The following is a 27,532-nucleotide window of genomic DNA, read 5'->3' on the forward strand; positions in this document are numbered from 1 at the left end:
ATCTGGCACAATAGAAAACAGATCTGTCCCCCATTGATTTCCAATTGTGTTCAAGACGGATCCGTCATGGCTACAGAAGACGTAAAACAAATGGATCCGTTCATGACAGATGCATTTGGTTGTATTATTGGGAGGGAAGGGATGCAAATGAGCTCTTAACAAGCTCTGCCTCTAATGCCAGTAGATGTAAGGCAGCTATCCTATAAGTCAATGTTCAGCTCTTAAAATAAGCCTTGAGACATGACTTGGATATTAAATAAGCCAGCACCTCATCTGCAGACAGCTGTTTCGGGGTGTTTGCCCCTCATCAGTGCAGAGCAGAGAGTACTGGCTTAACTGGGTGAGAGGCCTGTATCCAGGTCAGGGGGGAACTAACTCTTCTTAGGGAGAGAGCTCCTTTTCCTTCCTCTGGATCAACTTGCAGGATAACAGACTGAAGTAGATGGACAGATATATTTTTCGGCCTTATAAACTATGTTACTATAAACCGGAGAACTGCTCTACCTGTGATTTTGGTCTGATTAATGAAACACGATTTCGACAAGCCCTCGAAGTTCCCAAAATAAATTTAGAACTGGAGACATTCAAATGAGCACTTCACCTGTTCTGCCTCTACTGCTACCAGATGTAAGACAGCTATCCTATAAGTCAATGTTCGGCCTTTTAAGAGGCCTTGCGACTTGACTTAATGGAGGCATGAAAGCTTTTGAAAAAATTGTTTGGTAGAGCAATAGATATGGCATGGAACAGGCAAAAAAACTGGGGCAAGAGATCAATTTTTACCACATTTATGCAACCAAACCAAGACAATTGTGATTAATCACAGGAACGTAGATCCTGAGTTGTGCATTATAAAAGGAGAAGATACTTTAGTGTATAGCGCTTCAAGAGATTTCCTGGAATCTGAACCCCAAATACATTATAGCTTTTGTCTGCGATGGAAACCAGAAACTTTTCTTCAACCCAGTGTGGTAATGTGAACAGTGCTGGAAGGTGTGTTGTCCTATTTCAGGTACCTCAGATGGGTGAGACAAATAAAATCCAGAGAGTGGTAGTACTCTCAGCAAAGCATAGTTTGCTGAGACATTTCTGTATACATTTTCTGGGCTGGATTTTACTTGGACTGGTGGCTATAAAGCGCCTCAGAGTAGGTCAGTCTGAGGAGGGAGAGCGAGCTTCAGTGAAGCAGAGGCTCTGTGTGTGGTCCCAGTCAGGAGGACTGAGGGGCCACGAGGCTTTGAATAGCCTGAGGTTTGGAGGATCTGGCGACACCTAGAGAACGAGGGTTGCATGCCCAGCGTCTGGAGGACTACTGGGCCACACTCCCCCAAAAGGTACTGGAGTTGCCACAGCCTTGAGGCTGCATTATTGATGTTGGCTGAGGAAAGCCGCATATAATGTCCAGGTGTGAACTGAGCTCTATGAGTGAGGTAGGGACGTATTTTGTTTAGGTAGAGCCTAGACGGGCAGGAGTTTAAGTGTTGGCTGTGCGGGAACCTCACCCCACCCAGTGATGTATAACTGGACTATCCTTTATAAGAAGACTGTCAAAACAAATGCACAGTTTGGACATGAAAATCCGTTGTCTGGTGAGATATCTGTGAGTGTGACCCCCTGAAAAGAGACGATCCCTTACACCAGAAATGGTTGCAGCATCTGTTTTGATTTTAATATGGAAACCTGAACAGTCCAGGTCTCAGAAAAGCAAATATGTCAGATTTATATAATTGACATATTTATTAGATAAATACATTTGGATGTATTTTCTTATAATTAATGGTTAGAAAATTAGATTTGTTTAGTTTAGGATTCGCTTTTAAAAAATAAAATACAATGAGATATGAGGTAGGGGAGTTCATAGTTCCCAATCCACACATTTATTTCTTTGCCAAGCAAGTTGGTACATTAAAAGTTTAAGTATCAAACCAAATATTTGAGAATCATCTAAAACATAATCTTGTAGAATGGAATTTAAAATGAAGCAAAACTCCTGTTCCGAAATATAAACTGGAAAGTAATATTTTGAAATCTCTACATTTAAAATGGTTTTTCAGGATTTCAATATTGATGACATATCCTTTGGATAAGTCATGAATGTCAAATGAATGGGGGTCCAACACCTGGTACCCTTCACTCAACAGCTGGTTGCAGGAGCTGTGGCCACCCAAACTAATTATGTGTATGTAGCCAGAAGCAGACAGCTCTGATCTATCTTAAGAATAGCCAGATAATAAAGGAAGAGGAAGGAGACAGCATGTCCTGGTCTTGGTATTTTATTCCAGATGCAATGTTTTGGTTAAGGAGTCTTTGTCAAGCATGTTTATCAAAGCATAATGTGAATGGTGAGAAACGAACATTTTTCATGCATGCTTAAAGGGGATCTACAGTAAAATACTAAAATATTCAAATATTACTGAATTCTAAATATGTTTCTAAATACTTTTCATTATTATTCATTATTAGATTGTTTTGCCTAGGGGTCAGTCATCAGGTGAAATATAATGACCACGTCTTAACTATGTGTATCGCCATTTTATTGGGGGGGGGGGGGGGGGCAAGTGTCCGAGGATGGCATTTTATCTTTTGAGACAGCCAAACCTGATATCCACACTTTAGCAGACCTTATGTGGGTGATTAAGGAGTTCATTCATCACACTCAGATATACACAGACACTAGATTGAAACAAGACTTTTTCTCACACAATTTCCAACTTGCTGCAACTTCAACTCTTTACAGATTCAACTAAAAACAACCCCTCTAATAATGCTGATATGGTGATTGTGGGCAAAGATTAGAAAAAAGTATTTTACAGATGGAGAAGAGCAGGCCTTAAATTTATAGATGATATGCTACTGTACATAAAATGGAAAAGTGGATCCTCACTGTATTTCAGTTAAAAGATAAATATCCTGATCTGCTGATCTGATAATTTTGTTGAGCCCCCCCCCCCCCCCCTTTCCTATTTACAGGCAAAAAATTATACCCAGAGGGTAATATCCCAGGTCATGAGTGCTGAATGGAACCCATGGCCACAAAAATGTACATGCAAATATTGCATTGCTCATATGTGAGTTCACTTAAAGGCTATAGAATGCATTTACTTGAGACACCTAAATGCTGGCGTAATTGGGTACTGGAGGCGGGAATTTACCACTGCCTATAGGAATGTCCAATGATTCCAACTTTCTGGGACAAAATTTGAATCTTCGCAACTATGTATCTTACCACTTAGATCCCACATGATCCCCTATGGATGGTTTTTAGATATGTGAACCTAGACTCCTATCAATGTACTAGACATTGGAAATTGGCAAGACTGGAGATGTCAAGTTGATCGTTGATGGTGAGAGACGCAGTACACAACCAGATGTAAGTATTACGGTGAATTGGATTTTATTTTTGGTTGAAGACAATGCATTTCGGGGTAAGTGGGACTCCTTTATCAAGTCTAAAAAGAAGTATAAAATATTGGGGGATGGGGGAAATTGATTTCATATATAAAAATTGTGTACACACTTTTATTATCATTTGTTACATAATGCATTGTCACCTCTATTTATTATCCTTTTTAATCATGATTTTTTATATATGAAATCAATTTTCCCCATCCCCCAATATTTTATACTTCTTTTTAGACTTTATAAAGGGGTACAACATACCCTAAAACACTTTGTCTTGATCCCAAAATAAAACACAATTAATCGTAATACTTATGTCTGATTGTGTACTGCGCCTCTCACTGTCAACGATCAGCTCAACGACTCCAGTCTTGCCAATTTTCATTGTCACACCTTACCCCACCGGCGGTTTGGCTCCTGCCCCAAGGGTTCCTGATAGTTTTGGATGCACCGACCAGCACTTCTCCTCTCTTCTGCTCGTACTGGTGTTGTGCTCAGGGTAGCACTACGCCAACAGGTGAGCAGACTACATCCTCTTTTTGAGGAGCAGATCTTGACGTATTTACCCTATGAGTGCCTTTCTATCTCCTGTCACATATTGCATCAATGTACTAGGGCAGTCTCAAACTGTTTTGGGACGGCAGCCAAATGCAAAAGTATCTTTCACACATGACTTTTGATGGGTACCTGTTCATGTTTTTTGGGGGAAATTGTTTTTTATAATGTGCTGTCCATTGTCTCAGAAGTCTTGACGGTGTAGTATAATGACAAATACTAGCTACATTCACTTGAATGGAGCGAGTACTTGTAATTACACTACGCCACCACTCCAGAGGAGATGACGCATATTGTAACGAGCATGGTATGGAGCGCCGCCTCCTCTTCAAACAGCTGATCAGCGGGGGTGCCGAGTTTGGGCCTCAACCAATCAGATATTGATGGCCTATCATCAGGATAGGTCATCAATATATATGACAACCCCTTTCAGTAATAGCATAGACAGACCCTTATTTCTGACATACAGTATAAGCACTCTATAAAGAGAGGGAGAATTGCACAGTATTGGTGCTTATGAAATGTGGTGCCCATATTCAAAAATGGTTCAAAATCAGAACCTGGAAGCTATAGGCTGGTAAGTCTAACAATTGCTGTTGTTTTAAGGTTTTCTAAGAGATGCTATTTTGGAGTATCTCAATGAAAATAAGCATATAACACCATATCAGCATGACTTCATGAGGGATTAGTCCTTTCAAACTCATTTAATCAGTTTCTATGAGGAGGTAAGGGTAGTTCTAGACTTGACCGCAGTGAGTCAATGGATTTGAGTCAAAGCCTTTGTTACTATGATATATAAAAGATTTGTACATAACATGAGAATGCCTGGACTGGGGAGAATTTTCGGTATTTGGGAAAATAAATGGCTCAGTGATTGAAAACAGCGGGTGGTTATTAGCGGTACACACCCAGATTAGGTCACTGTCACTAGTGGAGTACCACAGGGGTCAGTATTGGGCCCTATTCTCTTCAATATATTTATTAATGATCTTGTAGAAGGCTTAAACAGTAAAATATACATTTTTGCTGCTACTAAACTGCAAAGTAATTAACACAGAAGAGGACAGTATACTGCTACAGATGGATCTGGATAGATTGGCGGCTTGTGGCAGGAGAGGTTTAACAATCACAAATCTAAGGTTATTCATATGGGAAGGGAAAATACCTGTCACCATTACATACTAAATGGTAAAACACTGGGTAACACTGACATGGAAAAGGACTTAGGAATTTTAGTGAACAGCAAACTAAGCTGTAGAAACCAGTGTCAGGCAGCTGCTGCCAAGGCCAATAAGATAATGGGGAGAATGAAAAGGAGCATAGATGCCCGTGATGAGAACATAGTCCTGCCACTTTACAAATCACTACTCAGACCACACATGGAATTATGTGTACAACCCCAAACTAGAGTTATCCAATTTAGAAAAAGACATCTGAGGGTCAATCTAATAACTATGTATAAATATATCAGGGGTCAGTACAGATATTTCTCCTGTGATCTTTTTATATTCAGGACCGTGACTGTGACAAGGGGACATCCTCCATGTTTAGAGGAAAGAACGTTTCTACACAAACATACAGGATTCTTTACTGTTAGAGCAGTGTGACTATGGAACTATCTGCCAGAGGAGGTCAGGATGGTGAGCTCACTAAAAGAGTTTAAGGGGCCTGGATGTATTTATGGAGTGTAATAATATTACAGGTTATCGTTCCTAGAATTCTAAAGGGTCATTGATCCTAAATTCTAAAGGGTCATTGCCTTCCTCTGGATCAACTTGCAGGTAAACAGGCTAACTTGGATGGATAGATGTCTTATTTCAGCTTTACAAATTATGTTACTATATTACTGTGCTGATCTGGGTTATGTTGTCATTAAAGATACTAATTAGGCACAGAAGGAGTGATTAGATGCTCATCTTTTCAGTCCATTTCTGGGAAAAGTGAGCCCCCCCCATATGTGACAATCACACAGCAGATATGCTGTGTGTTTGATGGGGGTAGGAGGGCATAATATACACAGTTGTCCATGAGATCTCTTCCCCTAGAGTCATATACAGAAGTTACACAGGGAGAGGAGGATCTATCTCTCCTTCCTTGCAGCTTATCAGCACATTCCTAATGCCATCTCCTCCTCTCCACTACCATGTTTATTGAGATCATAGCGAGCTAAAGGGGGGCTACTTTAACCTGATCTATCTCAGGTTGTGTAGCAGCTACAGCTATAAGCCAAGTCTTATTTGACAGCTAAATATCTAAGATTTAAAACCATAATAGGATTGTGGAGCTAGCCAGGTATTGCTTGCAGATCTCATACCCACCTGGTTTCTAAAGGTTCTGTTTCTTGCTGTATGGCAGCTATCGACACTTTCCTTGTCCTGTTTGAAAGCTTAGATCATCAGTTTTAATACAGCTCTAGGTAGAACAGGTTCAAGCAGCCCCCTTACTTCAGCCAGTTATGGTCTCAGCTACTGAAGAGAAAAGTACTGCCTGTTCATGCTCCTTTGATATTGTGGGCCACATAACAGCCACTATGGTTACTACAACACAAGTTTGGCCCTTCTATCAAGGCCCCTTTTAGTGAGCTCATCACAACCTCCTCTGGCAGAGAGTTCCATAATCTTACTGCTATTACAGTAAACATCCCTTTATAGAGGATGTCCCCTTGCTATAGTTAAAGTTACGGAGTATGGGAGAGATCTCTATATTGACCTTTGATATATTTATACAAAGTTAGTAAGTCACCACTCGACATATTTTTCTAGGCTAAATAACATAAATTTTGATTGTCTACTATAGTGCATCCATTCTATTTGTTACTTCAGTTGCCCACCTTTAAATCCATTCTTCAGTTTTTACCTGAACACCATCTCCCTTGTAGCGGCAGTGCCGTGTAATTACACTGCACCACCGCTACAACCCCTTAAAGGGCATTTCTAAGCAGATTACATTTTGCCTTCCTGAAATTCAGTCTTTTTGTGAATCACCTACATAACACCTTATTGAAAAACAAGAGGAAATTGAATATATTATGGTTACATTTCTTAGGTGTACCTACGAAATGCACCTCTGTTATTCTGTCAGGTCTATTGGTTAAAATCAAGTCTAGTTAGGTCTCTAGTTATTAACAAAAAAAACTGTGTACAGTTTGTTTTTTCTGTAAAATTTGAGTAACTATGTACTACACTTTGTAGATAAATTCAACAACTTGTTAAATCTGCCCCATATTAGTTGGATTACAATTCTTATGGTGGATGGGTGGTGGGAACCATCTTTATTAGGTTAATAGAAGAAGTATAGCACAGGAATATTACATGACATTGTAGATCAGTAAAATTAACACAGGGTGTGTAAAATTCACCTGGTACCGTATTGTACAATGATATGATGATACTGTAAAGCAGTAAGTGCTCTTATACCGTATGCTACACAATGGGATTGTAATTATAACCAATGCTAAAAACCTTGGTTACAGACTATCATGATCCAGTTCTTGTGATAGGTTCCCTGTTTAGAGCTCTTGCTTTCTCATTCAGTGTAGCTTTTGTTATTCTCATTAGAGTCCTCACTATTGCATTTAAATGGAGGATAATAATTTTGCTCTGATTCTGATCCTCTTAATCTGCATATATGGAGGTTGGCTGCTCTGTGTACGTTGTTGATTTGATTTCCAGCTAAATTACAAGTTACCAGATTAGAACCAATTCATGAGATGATATTTAATTGTGTCCCACAGGGGGAGAGAACTCAACAGAGAGAGCGAAAGAGGAGTTATAACATGACAGAGAGAAAAAGAGACAGAGGATTCATCACACAGAGACAGAGGGTAGGGGGGAGATTAGAACTGTGAGAGATAGACAACTTATAATATTGACAGCAAGAAGCACATTTATTAAGGTTAGAAGGACAAGAATTATGGGGTGATGTTAAGCTAGTGTTTTATACAGTAGATTATCAGCCTGACGTATATTAATGAAGTAAATCCTGAGCACACAGGAGGATGCCTGTAAAAACACCCTGGCTTTTCTAGTCTCCTTAGAGATGTGAATACTATACCTCCTTCAACAGATGGTGCATGTTGGTAGCTCTCCATGGTGCTGCACTTCTCTCTCAGTACTTATACAGGCTTGATTCTGATTGGTATTGTTCCTCATCTACCATTCCTTTTATACTCCTATCTCTAGTCTTCAGAATCACTCACACATTTTGTTTTTCTTCTTCTTTCAGTGGATGGATGTGTACATCAGGCAGCAGGCCCACTCCTGAAGCTTGAATGCAGCTCTCTAGGGGGCTGTGAGACAGGACAAGCCAAAATGACGTGGGGCTACCGTCTACCTGCCAAGTGTGAGTGTAAACTTGCTGGAATATTCCTCGGGGCTATATTATATACTATTCTTCCATAATGTTACATATTATAGGTCTTGTGGGTCACCATCTGAACACCTGGATTGCTACTCTGAGTACCTACCCAGTATCTGGTTACGTCTATGAAATTTTAACTTATCCTTGATTATCACTATGTTTTATGCCAAGCATACCTATTGTTACTGAATCACCTTTGGAGTCATCTCAGCAAGAAGCAGTCTTAAAATACTAGTTTTTCTCTTTTGGAAATATCATTCTAAAGTAGTGTTTCTAACCTGAGTACCCCCTACTTAAATAAATTACATCAAATTACATCAAATTACCCACATGGCTAAGATCATACACTCTGCTGCACCTGTTAAAAATACAGTCTGAGGACAGTGTGAGGGCCCCCTAGAGACATGGTGTGTACCCACTGAAGAACGTGTATTACAGGTTTGTGAAGCTATGACCTAGAGGAGCAATATATCATGCACTACACAGGCTTCATTGTTTTTATACTATAATTTTGTGGATTATTCTCTATAGATGTCATTCATACCGTGGGGCCTGTGGCACAAGGTCATCCAAGTCCCAGCCAGAAGGAGGAGCTGATGAACTGCTACAAGAACAGTATGAACCTGGCATCTGAGAGCAAGCTGCGCACTGTGGTGAGAGGCACTATTAGCTTCCATTGTTCACTTTAAATTTACATTTGTTCCCTAATTTGTAATCAACTTCTATGTACACTTTTAGGTACAATTTTTTTAATGAATGCATTTTACTCATTTGGGGCTAAAAATCTTTTTTTCTATTGGTCTTTATTAAAAATATTGAGCCGTTCTGTTATGGCTAACTTTTTCTAGCTGTGTAAATAGTACTTAAATCACTGTCGTTTGGAACGCTATATTACTGTTAAAAACTAAGGTTTTATTAAACAGAACAAGGGAGGGAAAGGTAAACTAACCTATATTAAAATTCTTGGGCGCCATCCAACCAGTGTGAGGTCGATGGATGAGACCTATGACACCGCAGGATGCGGTGTTTGCAACTGTGGATGACGTCACCAGAAAAGCCGCAACTAGTGTAATACTGCAGGCTAGATCATAGGGCCGTGGTGCCGTGCTAGATCAAACCACCAAAAGTATACACTGTGGCGCGGTCTAAGTGCTCTGAACCATTGCCAGCTAGTGGAGCCCTAGACTAAAATTACGACAGACTAATCCATTGATAAACATCTGTCTGCATATGCCGACCTCAATTGAAACCATCCGTTCAGTATGAATCGGATGTCTGAGAGTCGGCTCTGCAGGCACGAATCAATGGACCTAGGCTAAGCTGGATGGAACAGAAAGGCTGAATTGCATCTGCTCACCAACTGCAGAGGGCTGGGAACCACAGACCTCAACTGCAGTGTGGGCGCAATACAGACAGTATAACCATTAATTTATCCCCACACCACACTCAACGCATTTCGCCATAATCGGCTCGTCAGGAGCGTGAATCTGTGGGTATTAGGATAAATGATCAGAGCTGCAGAGCCTCCGTGACAGAGGCTGCAGCTATTAATACGAGGTGGCCGAACGCGGCCGCTCAGGTGCACGAGATATAAGGAGAGTCCTCCTCCCCCTGTGCAGAGCCACGCCTCTAGGGCGGCCAATGGGGATACAGGAGGCGCGGCATCGCCGCATCATCCATCCCGCCCCCATTGTGCCGCCCCCTCTATGAGACAGGCCCAGATGAATGTCACAACATTCAAACATGTAAGGATAGAGTTAAATCTTCGGCGACTTACTGAATGGGAAAAAGAGGCCGTTGAAAGTTCCCTTAGACTTATGGTATTGTTGCTGGATGAGGAAAAGGCCCTGTACACTAAGAATACCACATTGTTGCAGGAGCAAATTGCGGAAGTGAGCAAATTCTCCAGCAACTCCGAATTCACACGTAAGGAGGGGTTTTTACAACAGACGGTTGAACGATTTACAGCCCAGCTCAAAGAGCGTAAACATTCCCAGTTCTTGAGGGACAAGGCGGATTTTAAAGAAGGACACATTCTTGAGTTTGCGACCAAAACCGCAAGGACCCTCGAGGTTGAGACAGAACCCTCATCCTCAGAGGGGGAAACTGAATTGGAAGGTACCTCTTACCAAAATAGTCAATACCCCATTTTCCAGCCCTCTAATAAGGGACCCAGAGGGAGAGGAGGTAGAGGTAGAAACTCCCGTTCATGGTTTTTTTTTTAGGGAACCAAACCACGAGATCCTACAGTCTAAGAAACACGAAAAACCAATAGCACGCCATTGCAGGATGGGTGCAACGGGTTATCAGACTGTGGGCCCCGTAGTGGAAGACAGGTCTAGGGACAAGTTACAAATTATTAACTTGTCTGATAGACCCCTTGCGGAGGCAGAATTGGAACTGCTCAGCAAGGGCCTATCATTTGTTCCCACCTGTTCCTTTAACTCTTTCGAATGGGTCAAGGATCTGACCTTATTCGTAAGGAGATTAAAATGGAAAAAGTTTTTTGCAACGCACAACCAACAACAATGCAATGAATTGGGTGTCGACCTAGATGACCTGCCGGATGTCCAACTACTGGCATCCCTTATGGAGGAAGGGGAAAGGGATGTTGGTGAGGGTCCATTTACGGACCTCAAACTGCCCTCTACAAAAAACCCACCCCTAAGTGATGGTACACCGCCTGACATTTTTCTTAAGGTCGTGACGGATCAACTGAGAATGCTTGACACATCCAAGGGGTTTGGACTCAACCTCCAGAAAAAGGAGATTGATGCCCTAATCTCATTGGAACGCGACAACTCCCTTGTCATTAAACCATCGGACAAGGGAGGGAATATTGTCGTAATGAATTGTGAACAGTATAAGACCATGTGTCTTAACATTCTCAGTGATGGTTCGTGTTATCGTATGTTGGAAACGAATCCAACTGAGATGTTCAGGAGGCAATTGAAGGACCTCTTGGACACAGCACACGATCATGCCCTTATCAGTAGGTCTGAATTTGATATTTTGTTCCCCAAACATCCCCAGATCCCTTGCTTTTATGGGTTACCCAAGGTACACAAGGGGCTCTCCCCATTAAAGGGACGCCCCATTGTATCAGGGACTGGGAGTCTGACACATCCAATCAGTACATACGTGGACAGGATTTTACGACCCTTTGCGGTGTCCCTGTCCTCGTATGTACGTGATTCTATGGATGTGATCAAAAAATTGGAGGGAATTCATCTTGGTGAGAACGTTATGCTGGCCAGCCTGGATGTTGAGGCCCTGTACAGCTCCATACCTCACGACAGGGGGTGTGGAGTTGTGGCCTCATTTCTTAGTCAACGTGGCACCCATTGCTGGCAGCATAACGAGTTTATTCTTGAACTAATGAGGTTTATCCTTGAGCACAACAGTTTCATCTTTGACCATCGTATGTACCACCAGCTCAGGGGAGTGGCGATGGGGAGCCCCTGTGCCCCGACCTGGGGTGGTGGGAACGTGAAGTTGTGTTCGCGGAAAACCAGAGATGGGCTGACCACATTAATTTGTGGTTACGCTTCATCGATGATGTGCTGATTTTATGGTCGGGAGTGTGGAGGACTTCAGTCGGTTTGTATCAGATCTGAATATAAACACCATGGGATTATTTTTCACATCGGAGATCCAAGAATCTCAAATTAATTTTCTGGATTTGACCATCTTCAGGGACAGGATGGGTAATATTGGCACACGATTGTTCCGCAAGGAGACTGCAACCAATAGCCTCCTTAGATGGGACAGTTGCCATCCCTTGCCCCTGAAGAGGGGAATTCCAAAAGGGCAATACCTTCGGGTAAGGCGCAACTGCTCCAGCATGTCGGACTTTAGAACGGCGTCCAGTGATCTACAGACGAGGTTTAGGAGTAGGGGGTACCCGCAACATGTATTAACCAAGGCGTACCATCACTCGCTGGCCCAAAATCGGATGCCCTCCTTACTCCTAAGCCAGGATCGGTGGGAGGGGAGCAGCTGCGCATCATAGCCACGTATGATGAAGCGCATAACACAGTGAGAGACCTGCTGATGACCTATTGGGGCATCTTAAAATCAGACCCAGATATTGGTGATATCATAGGCGACGTACCTCTAATTACGTACAGACGTGGACGTAGTTTGAGAGATCGCCTGGTCCACAGCTTCTATCAGGCCCCTACTACATCTACATGGCTGAGCACTAGCCTTAAAGGGACCTTCCGCTGCGGCGGCTGTGTAGCGTGCCCTGCAATCCAGACGGGCGCTGCATTTATTTGCAGCGTCACTGAACAGAGATTCACCATTAGATCATTTGTGAATTGGAAAACGAGAGGCCTGGTATACCTGGCCACCTGTGTTTGCGGTAAACAATATGTGGGTAAAACCACAAGGGAATTCCGCAGAAGAGTAGCAGAACATTTAAATGACATCCGCAAAGGGGCTGACACCCCTATTGCCAGACATATATCAACTACACATAATGGTGATGCGGATGTCATTAAATTTCAGGCTGTGGAGGTGGTTAGAAGATCGCCAAGAGGAGGCGACTTTGACAGGCGTCTATTACAAAAGGAGACACAGTGGATTTACCGCCTGTATGCACTCCAACCTCACGGATTGAACGAGTATAACTCCTTTGCGTGTTTTCTCTAAATCTCCAGTGTGTGAGTGCAACAGGGGGGATGTTAGGGGTGATGATCTAATGCCCGGGATCCCTGTGTCCCACAAGTATTTATCAATCAGTGACTCCATGTCAGTAGGTCGGCAGAAGTGTTGACATCTGGGCCCCGGGCAGGGCCACAAGATAGCAGGGGTAGGGAAGTGTAACCAACAGTTTGGGTTGTGTATACCACTTCATTCCTAACACGCTCCCTGTGCTACTTAGAAAGGATCTAGATATCTGCTTGGTCTGTTTGTTACCACCGAGGGAAAAATGCTGCAGGTTCCGTTGTGATCTTCTGTGAACCTGTGGTGTTACTCTGACCGTATCGATTGGTGTCCTCCACAAATACAATATATATTAGGGATCGCTCGGCGGTCCTCGTCCCGACTGATGCTGTACCAGGTTGCCATTTCAGTAAGTCGCCGAAGATTTAACTCTATCCTTACATGTTTGAATGTTGTGACATTCATCTGGGCCTGTCTCATAGAGGGGGCGGCACAATGGGGGCGGGATGGATGATGCGGCGATGCCGCGCCTCCTGTATCCCCATTGGCCGCCCTAGAGGCGTGGCTCAGCACAGGGGGAGGAGGACTCTCCTTATATCTCGTGCACCTGAGCGGCCGCGTTCGGCCACCTCGTATTAATAGCTGCAGCCTCTGTCACGGAGGCTCTGCAGCTCTGATCATTTATCCTAATACCCACAGATTCACGCTCCTGACGAGCCGATTATGGCGAAACGCGTTGAGTGTGGTGTGGGGATAAATTAATGGTTATACTGTCTGTATTGCGCCCACACTGCAGTTGAGGTCTGTGGTTCCCAGCCCTCTGCAGTTGGTGAGCAGATGCAATTCAGCCTTTCTGTTCCATCCAGCTTAGCCTAGGTCCATTGATTCGTGCCTGCAGAGCCGACTCTCAGACATCCGATTCATACTGAACGGATGGTTTCAATTGAGGTCGGCATATGCAGACAGATGTTTATCAATGGATTAGTCTATCGTAATTTTAGTCTAGGGCTCCACTAGCTGGCAATGGTTCAGAGCACTTAGACCGCGCCACAGTGTATACTTTTGGTGGTTTGATCTAGCACGGCACCACGGCCCTATGATCTAGCCTGCAGTATTACACTAGTTGCGGCTTTTCTGGTGACGTCATCCACAGTTGCAAACACCGCATCCTGCGGTGTCATAGGTCTCATCCATCGACCTCACACTGGTTGGATGGCGCCCTAGAATTTTAATATAGGTTAGTTTACCTTTCCCTCCCTTGTTCTGTTTAATAAAACCTTAGTTTTTAACAGTAATATAGCGTTCCAAACGACAGTGATTTAATTTTGATAGGTGGAACGTATACTTTATACCAGTTATATCAGTGAAATCATTTTTGTAAATAGTACTTAGACTTTCACTTTGTGCAATTCATCTAATAGCGCTTATCTCTAAACTGCTAAAAGGTCATAAAGCTTAAAAGCCACATTCCTATCAGTAAGGTAAACATTTAGCTTTAATGAGTATTTATAAGTTCAGAGATAAGGAGCCTGCAGATCCTGCTAGTAGATAAACTTAAAGCTGTGCAGGGAAAACGGCTCATCATTTTTAATAAAGACCAATTGAAAAAAAGATTTTTAGTTTAAAATTAGTACAATGCAATAATAAAAATAAAAAAAATCCACCAAAAGTGTACATAGCCTTTAACTAAAGTTATATCTTTCTCTACAGATGAATATTTCAGCAATCAATCTAATAAGCAAATGGTCTAAAAACATACATACATATAGCACAATTGGAAACCGTCAACATGCTTCCCCACAGTCAGATCGCTAATAGCTTGCTTGACCTCCTGTCATGCAGAGAGAGTTATTCCTAAATTTACATTTTGAGGCCTTTCGGGCACAAACTTTACTCTAGATGTAACAGACACAATGCCAGCACACCATAGATAATTATCAGAGATGGCCAAGTGCAGTACACCTAGGTATTTGTACACATATATTTGCAAACAAAATCCACACATACATACACATTTCTGTACAGTATTATTACAATTTTTTTGCAGCATGTAGCATCCGAAGTCGCTTTGCTCATCTCCTAAAGGAACAAAAGTAGTAGAGAGAAGTGGAACACAGGACCTCCATTCACTGTCATCCTGTGTCCTCTTCCCCCTCCCTACCTAATTGTCCATGGGGCAAGCCCTTCCATGTGCTTCCGTAACATACAGATTGTGGACCCATTGAAGTCAATGGGTTTTCACCGTGATCTGGACTGCACATAGCTGGTGCCCAGGTTTTGCGGGTCCGCTGTTTGCTGTCTTCAAAACAGACACGGTTGTGTGAATGCACCCTTAATCTGATTAAGGTACATTGATGAAAAGGTTACGGTTCCCATAAAATCAACAACTCTGGTCAAGCTGTAACACAATATTAGATTCTGTTCACATCTGCATTGTTGTTTCCATTGATAACAGAAGGCATGACTGATCCTGGGTTGATTGTACTACAGATACCACTGAACTGAACCCAATTGGTATCTACCACCATGGTGTCTGTCATTTTGACAAGAAAAAAATATTGCTATTCTTCCTATCAAATACTTTCAGTCTGCCACATGTGCTCTGATTCAAATGTGAATATAAATTTATAACAAACTAATTGAAATGATGATCAGTTTTTATTTTATCACTTAAAAAAAAAAAACTTTTATCTGCATCGCCATTTTCTGACAGCCATAACTTTATTTTCGGTCTACAAAGCTCTATGAGGGCTTGTGTTTTGCGGGATGAACTGTAGTTTTCATTGGTACCATTTTTGCTGTACTTTTTGAATGCATCAATGTTATTTAACTTTGTGGAGGGGACAGGGTGACTAAAAATGGCAAATTGAGTGTTTTTATAGGTTTATTTCTGAGACCTTTTGGACACAAACTTTACTCCAGATGTAACAAACACAATGCCAGCACATAATAGATAATTATAAGAGATGGCCATGCCCAGTACACCTATGTATTTGTACACATATATTTGCAAACAAAATCCACACATACATACATACACAATACACATGCATTACTCATATAAATGCTCATTACACTTACTCACATCCCAACAGTGGAGAGTCAGCAGGGCCTGCGTCCTGTAGTCCTTCCCCTCCCTCTTTTGTCAGTCTTGGCAGAGCTGCTCCCTGGATAAAGTTACAATAGCCAATAAGAAGCTCTGAGTGTTGTTTTTCTGTTTACGGCATTCGCCACACAGGAACATTTTTGTAATAGTTTAATAGTTCAGGCATTTTTTTAACAGGGCGATACCTGATATGTTAATTTTTTTATTGTTTATGTATTTTTAGATGTAAAATTGGGAAAGGGGGGGGGGTTATTTAAACTATTGATATTTTTATGCTTTTTATACTTTTTATATGTTTTTTACAACAACCTGGAATATTTTAATTCCTTTTTCCATTCCCTTGTCTCATTCACCCTAATAGAGATCTATTAGGGTGAATGGGATTCCAACACACTCCCTGCTGAGCTGTGCCTTGTGCATAGCTTAGCAGGCAGCTTACCATGGCAGGCCTGGGAACCTCCAGCAAGCCCCAGGCTGTCATAGTAACCAATCAGAGCCCTGCAATTTCACTGTAGCGCTTTGATTGGAAGGCAGAGGCAGCCATGCCTTTGCCTAACCCCACAGATGCTGCGATTGCTGTTGAACGTGGCATATGAGGCATTATTTGCTGGGGTTCAGCATTATTATCATTCCCCATCATTGTGGCCGGATGCCTTCTGTGTTATACAGCTTGCACTCACTGCATACGGAGCGATTTCAGCACAGCAAGCCTGTTCCATACAATTCCAATTATGCATTAAATGGTTAAAGAGGTTTTCCCCATAAACATCATTGTGGATATGTAATTAATGTTGCTTATGGGAGAACCTTTTAAAGGGTAATGCAATAATTGTTTCTTATGAGAGAGCCCCTTAAAGGGTAATGCATCTCCAGGGAGATCTTGATATCTTGTGTCATCAGGCAAATAATTTTCTCTAAAGCCATGGACTGTGGTGCTACTGGAAAATCATCTTATGGGTATGAGGGTGGCCAAACTTTCCCTGAGTGGCAGACGTCAGGTGAAAGAAGTTTTGAGTTGTTATATTTCTGGCAGTGGCTAACTCCCCTTTCCCAAGCTGAGTGTGCATGCTTATCGGGGTCTGAAGGAATAGGTGTTGGCTAAACAAGCTTCAGCTAACAACTATTTAAAGATTATGGTTTTTTCCTTTATGCTCTGATCTAGTACTAATTTTACTATTGAAAGTAAATGGCTGGTTGTCATAGAGACTGTAAATTTCACAGTTGTTATTTTAATAGGACCTTGTATTATAGATATCCCTGATAAATATGATTCATCTTAATATGATTCTTCTTATTCAGTGTATCAGTCATTTTGAGTGCCAAACAAATAGACATGTAAATTGCCTTTTAGTCTGAGGTTGTTAATTATGTGTTGTTACGTTAAAATATGGTGTACTATTACAAATGATGATGTTATTGTATGTAGGCCCCTGTTCCTCTAATCCTACCCTAATCATTCCACTACCCTGATCATCATGTATTTGCAGTCCTATATGGCACTTTTCAAACCATTGCTAAAACCTCTAATGGGATCCAGTCCTATGATCGGCAAAAAACGAAAGGAAACACAAGAAAACCATAAGTTTATGTGAACAAGCTCCACTATACAAATACTTACTTTTTTTTGTATCCTGTGCATCGGCACACCCCAAAAATTAAGTGAGCGCCATTAAGTGTCTTTGCCATCACTTGCCATTCTGGGACATGTTATCACTGAAGCTAGTGAATAGCTCCAGTGGTCAATGTGACCAGGTGGGAGCATCATTACTTCTAGTCCACTGGTCCCTGTAAGGAGCTGGGACAATAGCCTCAGTGCTGGAGCAGAGTCGCTTTGAAAAGGTTTGTTCTTTTTTTCTTTGTTTTAAACAGATTCCCGGAACTCAGTAGTTTTTTGGAGGGGCAGAAAACCCTTTTATTACATGTGACTACCAGAGTATCAGGGTGGTGAGTGGTGACTTATGTAGCAACTGCCACATGGCCGAGATGCAGCCATGGTGTAGGCAAAAGCCCAAGATTCACAAATGAATAAAGTTTTCACTGCTGCAATTTTCTTTAAGGCCACATAAATCTCAGGCTTTTGGATGCACTAACCCACTAACTCACCCATGCCAAGCCTGCTTTGTGGGAAATCACCCTCAAATTTAGGCTCCATCCCAATCAGTAAAAGTAAAAGCTATATTATTTGTAATATATCTTCCTCATCTATTGTTCACATTTTATGTTGCGGCCTTATGTTTGATATCTTTGCTAATTTATTGAAAAAGGAAATACTAAAATCTTACATTGACAAAGGTATTCTTTTGGACTTAGTTGAAGCACATTTGGTGATTACAGCCTCCAGTCTTCTTGGGTATGATGCCAGCAAGGTTTTCATATCTGGATGTAGGGATTTTCTGCCATTCTTCTCTGCAGATGCTCTCAAGCTCTGTCAGATTGGATGGGGACCGTCAGTTGACAATCATTTTCAGGTCTTGCCAGAGATATTCGACTAAGTTCCAATTAGGGCTTTGTTTGGGCCACTCAGGGACATACACAGATTTATCCCTAAGCCACTCATGTGTTATGTTGGCTGCAGGTGTTGAGTAATTGTTTTGTTGGAAGGTGGGTCCATTCTGAGGTCCCAAGCACTCTGGATGAGGTTTAAATTAAGAATTCTCTGTACTTTGCTCCTTTCAGCTTTCCCTCAACCCTGACCATCCTCCTTCTCCCAGCCGCTGAAACCCGCCCCCAAAGCATAATGCTGCCACTACCATGCTTCACTGTAGAGATGGTATTGGGCAGGTGAGTAAGCAGTGCTTGGTTTCCTCCAGACATAACGCCAAAAAGTTCAATATTGGTTTCATCAGACCAGAGAATCTCATTTCTCACAGTCTGAGAGTCCTTTAGGTACTTTTTTGCAAACTCCAAGTGGGCTTTCATGTGTGTTTTACTGAGAAGTGGCTTCTTTCTGGCCACTCATACAAAGGTGTGTTAAAATGGTGGTTCACCTTTATTATTGTACCTTCCACACCATCATCGGCTGCTTGTGGGAGTGATTTACGGTCATCTCCTGGTATGGCAATTTGCTAGTACCATTGAGTAGCCTGGTCTCGGTTACTTGTGGTGGTAATTGTGCCTTTGTACCTGTACTTCTCCTCAGTTCTGTATTGGGAGCATTACGTTTTCCCCCTGCTGTCTGTGTGTGTGCACCTGTTTGACTAATGACATTATGTCTGCTGTATAGTTCTGAGTTTTGTGTCTGTTTGGTGGGTGTCTCTTGAGTGCTATAAATTGTCCTGGTTGAGCAACTTGTCTTTAATTTCAGTCTTGCTACTGTATGTCTTGTTCTGTTCTGTTTGGAGTCTGTCTGTGCCCTAGTCATAGTCCTACTGTATAGTTTTGGACTGCATTGTTTGTGGGCATTTGGGCTATGTCACAGTCTGTATTTTATCTTAGCTCGTTTGGCATAGTCTGATCTGTATCACAGTCTGAATACTGTTTTAGTTTGTTTGCTAGAGACTGTTCTTTGTGTTGTCTAGATTTTGTTCTAATTGTTCTCCAATTGGTCTTGCCTAGTTTCTGTATGTATCTTCTGTGTCTGAACTAGAGTTGTTGCGATACCAAATTTTTGATTCGGTTTCGATACCATGAAAAAGTATTGCGATACTCGATACCATTCGATACCACGCGAAAAAAAATAAACCAAAAAAGCCACGTGCATTCCACATGTTTAAAAATGGCGAATCGCGCAGTTTTTATTAATTTTTTTCTGTTCCGGCGTTCACCACCTAGATTTTTTTTTTATATTTTAATAGTTTGGACTTTTCTGACGTGGCGATATGTAATATGTTTATTATTTATATATTTTATATATGTGAAATTGGGAAAAGGGGGTCATTTATACTTCATATTTTGGTGGGGTTTTTTTTTACACTTTTTATTTAATAACTATTTCCCCCCTTAGGCTACTTTCACACTAGCGTTCGGGTGTTCGTTTGAAGGGGCTCACAAGCGGCCCCGAACGCATCCGTCCAGCCCTAATGCATTCTGAGTGGATGCGGATCCGCTCAGAATGCATCAGTCTGGCGGCGTTTGGCCTCCGCTCCGCTCAGCAGGCGGACACCTGAACGCTCCTTGCAGCGTTCGGGTGTCCGCCTGGCCGTGCGGAGGCAAGCGGATCCGTCCAGACTTACAATGTTTACAATGGAAGTCAATGGGGACGGATCCGTTTGAAGATGACACAATATGGCTCAATCTTCAAACGGATCCGTCCCCCATTGACTTTCAATGTAAAAGTCTGGACGGATCCGTCTGAAGCTACTTTCACACTTAGAATTTTTGTTAACAATATAATGCAGACGGATCCATTCTGAACGGAGCCACCGTCTGCATTATATGAGCGGATCCGCCTCAGACACAAGTGTGAAAGTAGTCTTAGTTTGAAGGGGCTCACGAGCGGACCCGAACGCCTCCGTCCAGCCCTGATGCAGTCTGAATGGATGCGGATCCGCTCAGACTGCATCAGTCTGGCGGCATTCAGCCTCCGCTCCGCTCGCCTCCGCACGGCCAGGCGGACAGCTGAACGCTGCTTGCAGCGTTCAGCTGTCCACCTGGCCGTGCGGATCCGTCCAGACTTTTAATGGAAGTCAATGGGAACGGATCCGCTTGAAGATGACACCATATGGCTCAATCTTCAAGCGGATCCGTCCCCCATTGACTTTACATTGAAAGTCTGAACGGATCCGCTCAGGCTACTTTCGCACTTAGAAATTTTTCTAAGTTATTAATGCAGACGGATCCGTACTGAACGGAGTCTCCGTCTGCATTAATATGATCGGATCCGTTCAAACGCAAGTGTGAAAGTAGCCTTAGATGGTACTTTGGGGGTCACTTACTATTAATGTGAGGCACATGGGGTCCATGCCAAAGACTCCAAAAGCATGCGCCCAGCCTGACATTAAAAATAAGTGACCCCCATCATGTTTAAAACATGGGTAGTGGCAAGATTGGGGTTAATGAGTCACATTAACCCCAAATCTTGCTGGCTGTCTTCCTTATAGATATGGTTTTTGCCTGCCTTTATTTTGAGGCAGGCTAATCATCACTCTTGCACTGGGTCTGGCTGTGGGCTAGGCTAAGTACCTGCTATGCTGGGCTGGCTGCTTTTCAGTCTCACTGACTCTGGGGCTCGGGCTGACGCTCACTCGTCTCAGTCAGACGGCGCAGCACACAAGACAAACGTGAGTGACTCAGTTAGGCGTCAGGACGGAGGAGGAGGCTGCTCCGCTGCCGCTGGTGCCGTTCGCTGAGCTCAGCGCTCACTCATCTCAGTCAGACGGCGCAGCACACAAGACAAGTGTGAGTGACTCAGGACGGAGGAGGAGGCTGCTCCGCTGCCGCTGGTGCCGTTCGCTGAGCTCAGCGCTCACTCGTCTCAGTTAGACGGCGCAGCACACAAGACAAGTGTGAGTGAAGTGACTCTAGTCAGGACGGAGGAGGAGGCTGCTCCGCTGCCGCTGGTGTCGTTCGCTGAACTCAGCGCTCACTCGTCTCAGAGTCAGACGGCGCAGCAGTTTATTACCTCCCCCGTCCCTCCTCCTCCTTTAATTAAACGCACAGTCATTGGTGGCAGTGGTGCAGGCATCTTCAGAGCCCGCTTACTCCATTGGGCTCAGCGGCGGCAGCGTCATAGGAGGGAGGGAATCCCTCCCTCCTTCTCCCTCTCTCTCTCCCGCCTTCTCCACTGTCTTTCTGGCGGAGCGCCATGTTGTGTCATAGGAGATAATGGGCTGCGCAGCCCAGTATTGAAAAAGTGCAAATCACAGTACCGAATCGATACTTGTAAAAAAGTATCGATTGGGTATCGATTTTTCGATACCCGCAACAACCCTAGTCTGAACAATGTCCAGGTTCCTAAAGTCAGTTCCTGTATCCACATGTTCAAGTGCATGAAATCTGTATGTCTTGGCCTTAAAAAGCCAAAGAGAAGATATGTGTAGGATTTAGTCTATAATATTATTGACCTTCATAACTACCAGATACACATAAAAAGCGCCTAATCCCCACAAACATAAAACTGACCAAATATATATACACGATTCAATGTGGTGATTTAACAAAAGGGATGATCAACCGAATGATCAGCAATTTGATAATGTAAAGTCATCCCTTTTGTTAAATCACCACATTGAATCGTGTATATACAGTACAGACCAAAAGTTTGGACACACCTTATCATTCAAAGAGTTTTCTTTATTTTCATGACTATGAAAATTGTAGATTCACACTGAAGGCATCAAAACTATGAATTTACACATGTGGAATTATATACATAACAAAAAAGTGTGAAACAACTGAAAATATGTCATATTCTAGGTTCTTCAAAGTACCCACCTTTTGCTTTGATTACTGCTTTGCACACTCTTGGCATTCTTTTGATGAGCTCCAAGAGGTAGTCACCTGAAATGGTCTTCTAACAGTCTTGAAGGAGTTCCCAGAGATGCTTAGCACTTGTTGGCCCTTTTGCCTTCACTCTGCGGTCCAGCTCACCCCAAACCATCTCGATTGAGTTCAGGTCCGGTGACTGTGGAGGCCAGGTCATCTGGCGCAGCACCCCATCACTCTCCTTCATGGTCAAATAGCCCTTACACAGCCTGGAGGTGTGTTTGAGGTCATTGTCCTGTTGAAAAATAAATAATGGTCCAACTAAACGCAAACCGGATGGAATAGCATGCCGCTGCAAGATGCTGTGGTAGCCATGCTGGTTCAGTATGACTTCAATTTTGAATAAATCCCCAACAGTCTCACCAGCAAAGCACCCCCACACCATCACACCTCCTCCTCCATGCTTCACGGTGGGAACCAGGCATGTAGAGTCCATCCGTTCACCTTTTCTGCGTCGCACAAAGACTCGGTGGTTGGAACCAAAGATCTCAAATTTGGACTCATCAGACCAAAGCACAGATTTCCACTGGTCTAATGTCCATTCCTTGTATTCTTTAGCCCAAACAAGTCTCTTCTGCTTGTTGCCTGTCCTTAGCAGTGGTTTCCTAGCAGATATTCTACCATGAAGACCTGATTCACACAGTCTCCTCTTAACAGTTGTTCTAGAGATGGTTCTGCTGCTAGAACTCTGTGTGGCATTGACCTGGTCTCTAATCTGAGCTGCTGTTAACCTGCGATTTCTGAGTCTGGTGACACAGATGAACTTATCCTCCGCACCAGGTCTTCCTTTCCTGGGGCGGTCCACATGTGAGCCAGTTTCTTTGTAGCGCTTGATGGTTTTTGTGACTGCACTTGGGGACACTTTCAAAGTTTTCCCAATTTTTCGGACTGACTGACCTTCATTTCTTAATGTAATGATGGCCACTCGTTTTTCTTTACTTAGCTGCTTTTTTCTTGCCATAATACAAATTCTAACAGTCTATTCAGTAGGACTATCAGCTGTGTATCCACCTGACTTCTCCACAACGCAACTGATGGTCCCAACCCCATTTATAAGGCAAGAAATCCCACTTATTAAACCTGACAGGGCACACCTGTGAAGTGAAAACCATTTCAGGTGACTACCTCTTGAAGCTCATCAAGAGAATGCCAAGAGTGTGCAAAGCAGTAATCAAAGCAAAAGGTGACTACTTTAAAGAACCTAGAATATGACATATTTTCAGTTGTTTCACACTTTTTTGTTATGTATATAATTCCACATGTGTTAATTCATAGTTTTGATGCCTTCAGTGTGAATCTACAATTTTCATAGTCATGAAAATAAAGAAAACTCTTTGAATGAGAAGGTGTGTCCAAACTTTTGGTCTGTACTGTATATTTGGTCAGTTTTATGTTTGTGGGGATTAGGCGCTTTTTATGTGTATCTGGTAGTTATGAAGGTCAATAATATTATAGACTAAATCCTACACATATCTTCTCTTTGGCTATTTAAGTGTTTAGCCTGGTGCTAACACTATTTTCCGAGCAGCCTCCCCTATTGCTGTTGTTCATATAACTAGATCATCTTTTCAATCATTTTTTTCATTCATTTTTTTCAATTTTTCTTGGTTCACATAGAAATAACACTCCATCTATAGTCCCATTACCGTTGGCGCCTTGCGAGTGGGATATTCCTTGTCCTAAGGTCTTCCTAACCTCCTTTTTTTGTTGTTTTTTTGTATCTCTTGGCCTTAAAAAGGCATTCTGTTTGTTTTTCGTCCTAATAGAAGTCTATGGGAATCAAAACAGATCCGTCTGGGTGCCGTTATGCAAGATGGAAAACAAAGTCCTGTCTGGGTATTCCGTTATTTTCCGTTATAACCATATTATAACGGAAAGCCATAACGGAATCCCTAGCGCTAGTGTGACCCCCCTTCCCTTAGTTATATAGACAGGACTGTGTATTTTAAAATCACCTCTAATCAACTGAATTTACTACAATCAATGTGTAGTAATTTCTCAAAGATGATAATGAGAAATTGGAGGCCCTCACAGCTAAATTTAATGTGTCATAGCAAAGGGTCTAAATTCTCAATTTAAATTTTTCCTTTTCAATAAATTTCAAAACATTTCTAAATTTCTGTTTTCACTTAGTCTTTATTGGTATTTAGTGGAGATTAAATGTGGAAAACTTGATATTTTTTATTTTTGCATAAGGCTGCAACATAACAAAATGCAAAAAAATGTAAAAGGGTCGAAAGACTGTCCAAATGCATTGTACAAAACTGTTGCACTAATGTTGCAAATTAATCACAGAAATGTTTTTACAATATTATATAAAGTCTCATAATGAGTGACATATTAACAATCAGATAACCAACGTGTAAAAGTCAGTAATTCTGCATACCTAAGTCGTTTGTGACTGCTGATTACATGCATTATTATTCCTGTCCTTAGTAAAGTACTTTAACAGGCATAAAGTTGCAACAGTTTTTTTAATCAATAACAGTTCTGGGAAAATATTCCTCAAACTGCTTCTATAGAAATTTCATCATGGCACTACGTGTAAAACTGCAATTATATGTTTTGAAGAATTGCACTAACACTCGTATCCTGTGAGGAAAGACCATATGCTTGGTCTAAAACATGTAAGCGCCCTGTACAATGGATATAATGGTTTTAAGTTTTAGACAATACAGCCTGAAGAGGATACGAGTACTGGATATAATTTGCAGTTGCTAGTGGCTGATGCATTTCCTCCCATAAGTCCTATGCACCATTGGATATTTGGACTGTGTAAAGCACTACAGAAGTGGTAAGCTGGCAAAGCAACTTGGAACCAGATAAGGACTAAACAAAGCTCTCTATATACTCGGCCAGAGCTGGTGAATTTATAGGTCAGTCCAAAACCACCTTCCAAGTATATTAAAATATTTTTCTGATACTGTTCTACATTGTCTTTAATCTCAGTCCAACTGTGGTTCAGAATGGAACACCACGGAGTAAGTGGAAGTGGCTGAAAGTAAGTGGTTTGAACATTACATTTTCTTAAACACTTCTGAAATAAATTTGGACTGAAAGGACTGCTAAGAAGAATAGATTTAAATACACTCATGTGAAAATCCTTGCCTTTTACTTCTGATGCATGTTCATAACTTTTTTAAAGTCACAGTTTTTTCAACTGAAGTGGGGTCAATAATAAGATACAGTGCCAAATATTGTCGATGGGATGCTTAAAAATCCAGTTCACTAGAACAGCACACAGGGCTGCCATTTGGAACACGTTTGCTGCGTATAGTGATAATAGAGTGATGATATGATTTTTACAACCTTGAACAAACCAGTTAATTGTGGGCGGCAGACAGAACTGGACAGAAGAATGTGGGACCACTTTCATTGGACTTATTTTCCTGTCCATATGCAGAATATGTAAATGCACATATGATTTAGACACTACTGTGCATGTCTGCATGATTTTCTGACCCATCTTGTGTTCTATAGAATGATTTACTTGGCATATTTATGCTGACCACTTGAATATTAACTGTTGTACCATGATAACATAAAATCAGGTTTCATCTGCACAAAGCTCCAGACAACTCAGCTTATACTGTTGTCTGCTTGGACTTCTTATACTAATCCAATGCAGCTCGCGCTGTGGGGTGCAGCAGGCTTCAAATGTTCACAGCTGCATCGGAGTAATCATATTTACTAGAAAAAATTGAGCAGCAGGCATTGCTATTTTTCCTGTTAAAATAATGGACACCATGCCAGAATCCAATGGATTCCATTGAGACCTGTCAGGCTTGTTGGTGTCTGTCATGTAACCGATCTAGATCATCTCTACGCCTGTGGAGAGATAGAAAACTAGAAGTGACTGGCAGATGTGAACCTAGGCTATGCCAAACAATTACACAGAGGTTCTCCTACTAGCTGATCAATACACAGGTCTTTCATGTGACAACCCTTTTGAGTATATCCTATGCTGATAACAGCCATGTAAAAAGTAGCATTCACCAGGCAGCCAGAAACTGCAGCACTCGACAGTCTTCAATTCATGCTGGTTTATTCACCAAAAATTGCGATGTTTCGACCTCTCGGTATTTCCCAAGCAAACAAATGTGTGAATACATATACCATCCTAAATAGTCACATGATCGTTATGCAAATTGATCACATGATCACCATGCAAATGGTCACATGCTCAATGCGATCACATGACCAGTGGTCACATGATCATTATGCAAATCGGTCACATGACCACCATGCAAACTGGTCACATGATCACCATGCAAATGGTCACATGATTAATGTGACCACATGATCAATGGCCACATGATCATCTTGCAAATTGGTCACATGATCACTATGCAAATCCAGAGTGCACATGTATTGGAATACTGCAGACTCGGCGTGTCCGGCGCGTCACTGCACCTGTGCAACAGTTCGCTACGCCCTTCTTGTCTCCAGAGTGTGATATCAAATAAGCGCTTGTGCACATGTCCCATCAGCGCAATACATTAACGCATCAGTGCTGAATTCTCCCACATAGTGAGGCAGATTTTTTATTCACTCTGGAGCAGCATAGAGGATGGCTTGATGGCAGGAAAAGTAAAAAATGTAGGGTTGCATTTCAGGATGTGTTATTTTCACAATAAATTGCATTTAGTTTGTGGGTTTCTTATGCAAATTATTGACTATAAAACATCAATGTTTTATAGGCATTTCCATGCATCTCAACTGGTGTCTTCGGTGAGTATTCTTTCTTCAGATTTTGTTATTTGTACTTTTTTTTTACAATAGTTTCCAAGCAATAAAACCATTGTTTCCACAGGATACCCTGCTGAGGAGGCTGCTGAAGTGGCGCTGGGATCTATTAGGAGCTATCTGGAGGAGAAAAAAGACAAGGTGAGAGCCACGGAGAGACAAAAAGAAAAATTAAAAAAGGAAAGTGGTAAACAGATGAAATAGACAAGAGAAGGATAATATGGATTTATGGGAAAGATGTACAAATTAAGGATGGCCTACATAAGCCAGATG

The 27,532-nt window shown here is 42.1% G+C and overlaps 1 protein-coding gene across 1 annotated transcript in view; it reads left to right on the forward strand.

Moving 5' to 3' along the window:
* The window catches only part of MACROD1 (mono-ADP ribosylhydrolase 1), a 1,160,748-nt gene that overhangs the window by 1,106,981 nt on the left and 26,235 nt on the right, over positions 1-27,532 (forward strand). The window contains exons 5-8 of the mRNA XM_044270759.1: positions 8,179-8,295; positions 8,845-8,966; positions 27,214-27,244; positions 27,327-27,400. Of these exons, the coding sequence (XP_044126694.1) occupies positions 8,179-8,295; positions 8,845-8,966; positions 27,214-27,244; positions 27,327-27,400 (344 nt within the window). The remainder of the gene's footprint in view (positions 1-8,178; positions 8,296-8,844; positions 8,967-27,213; positions 27,245-27,326; positions 27,401-27,532) is intronic.

This window comes from Bufo gargarizans, chromosome 10 (genome assembly GCF_014858855.1).
Source record: "Bufo gargarizans isolate SCDJY-AF-19 chromosome 10, ASM1485885v1, whole genome shotgun sequence".
Lineage (NCBI taxonomy): Eukaryota > Metazoa > Chordata > Amphibia > Anura > Bufonidae > Bufo > Bufo gargarizans.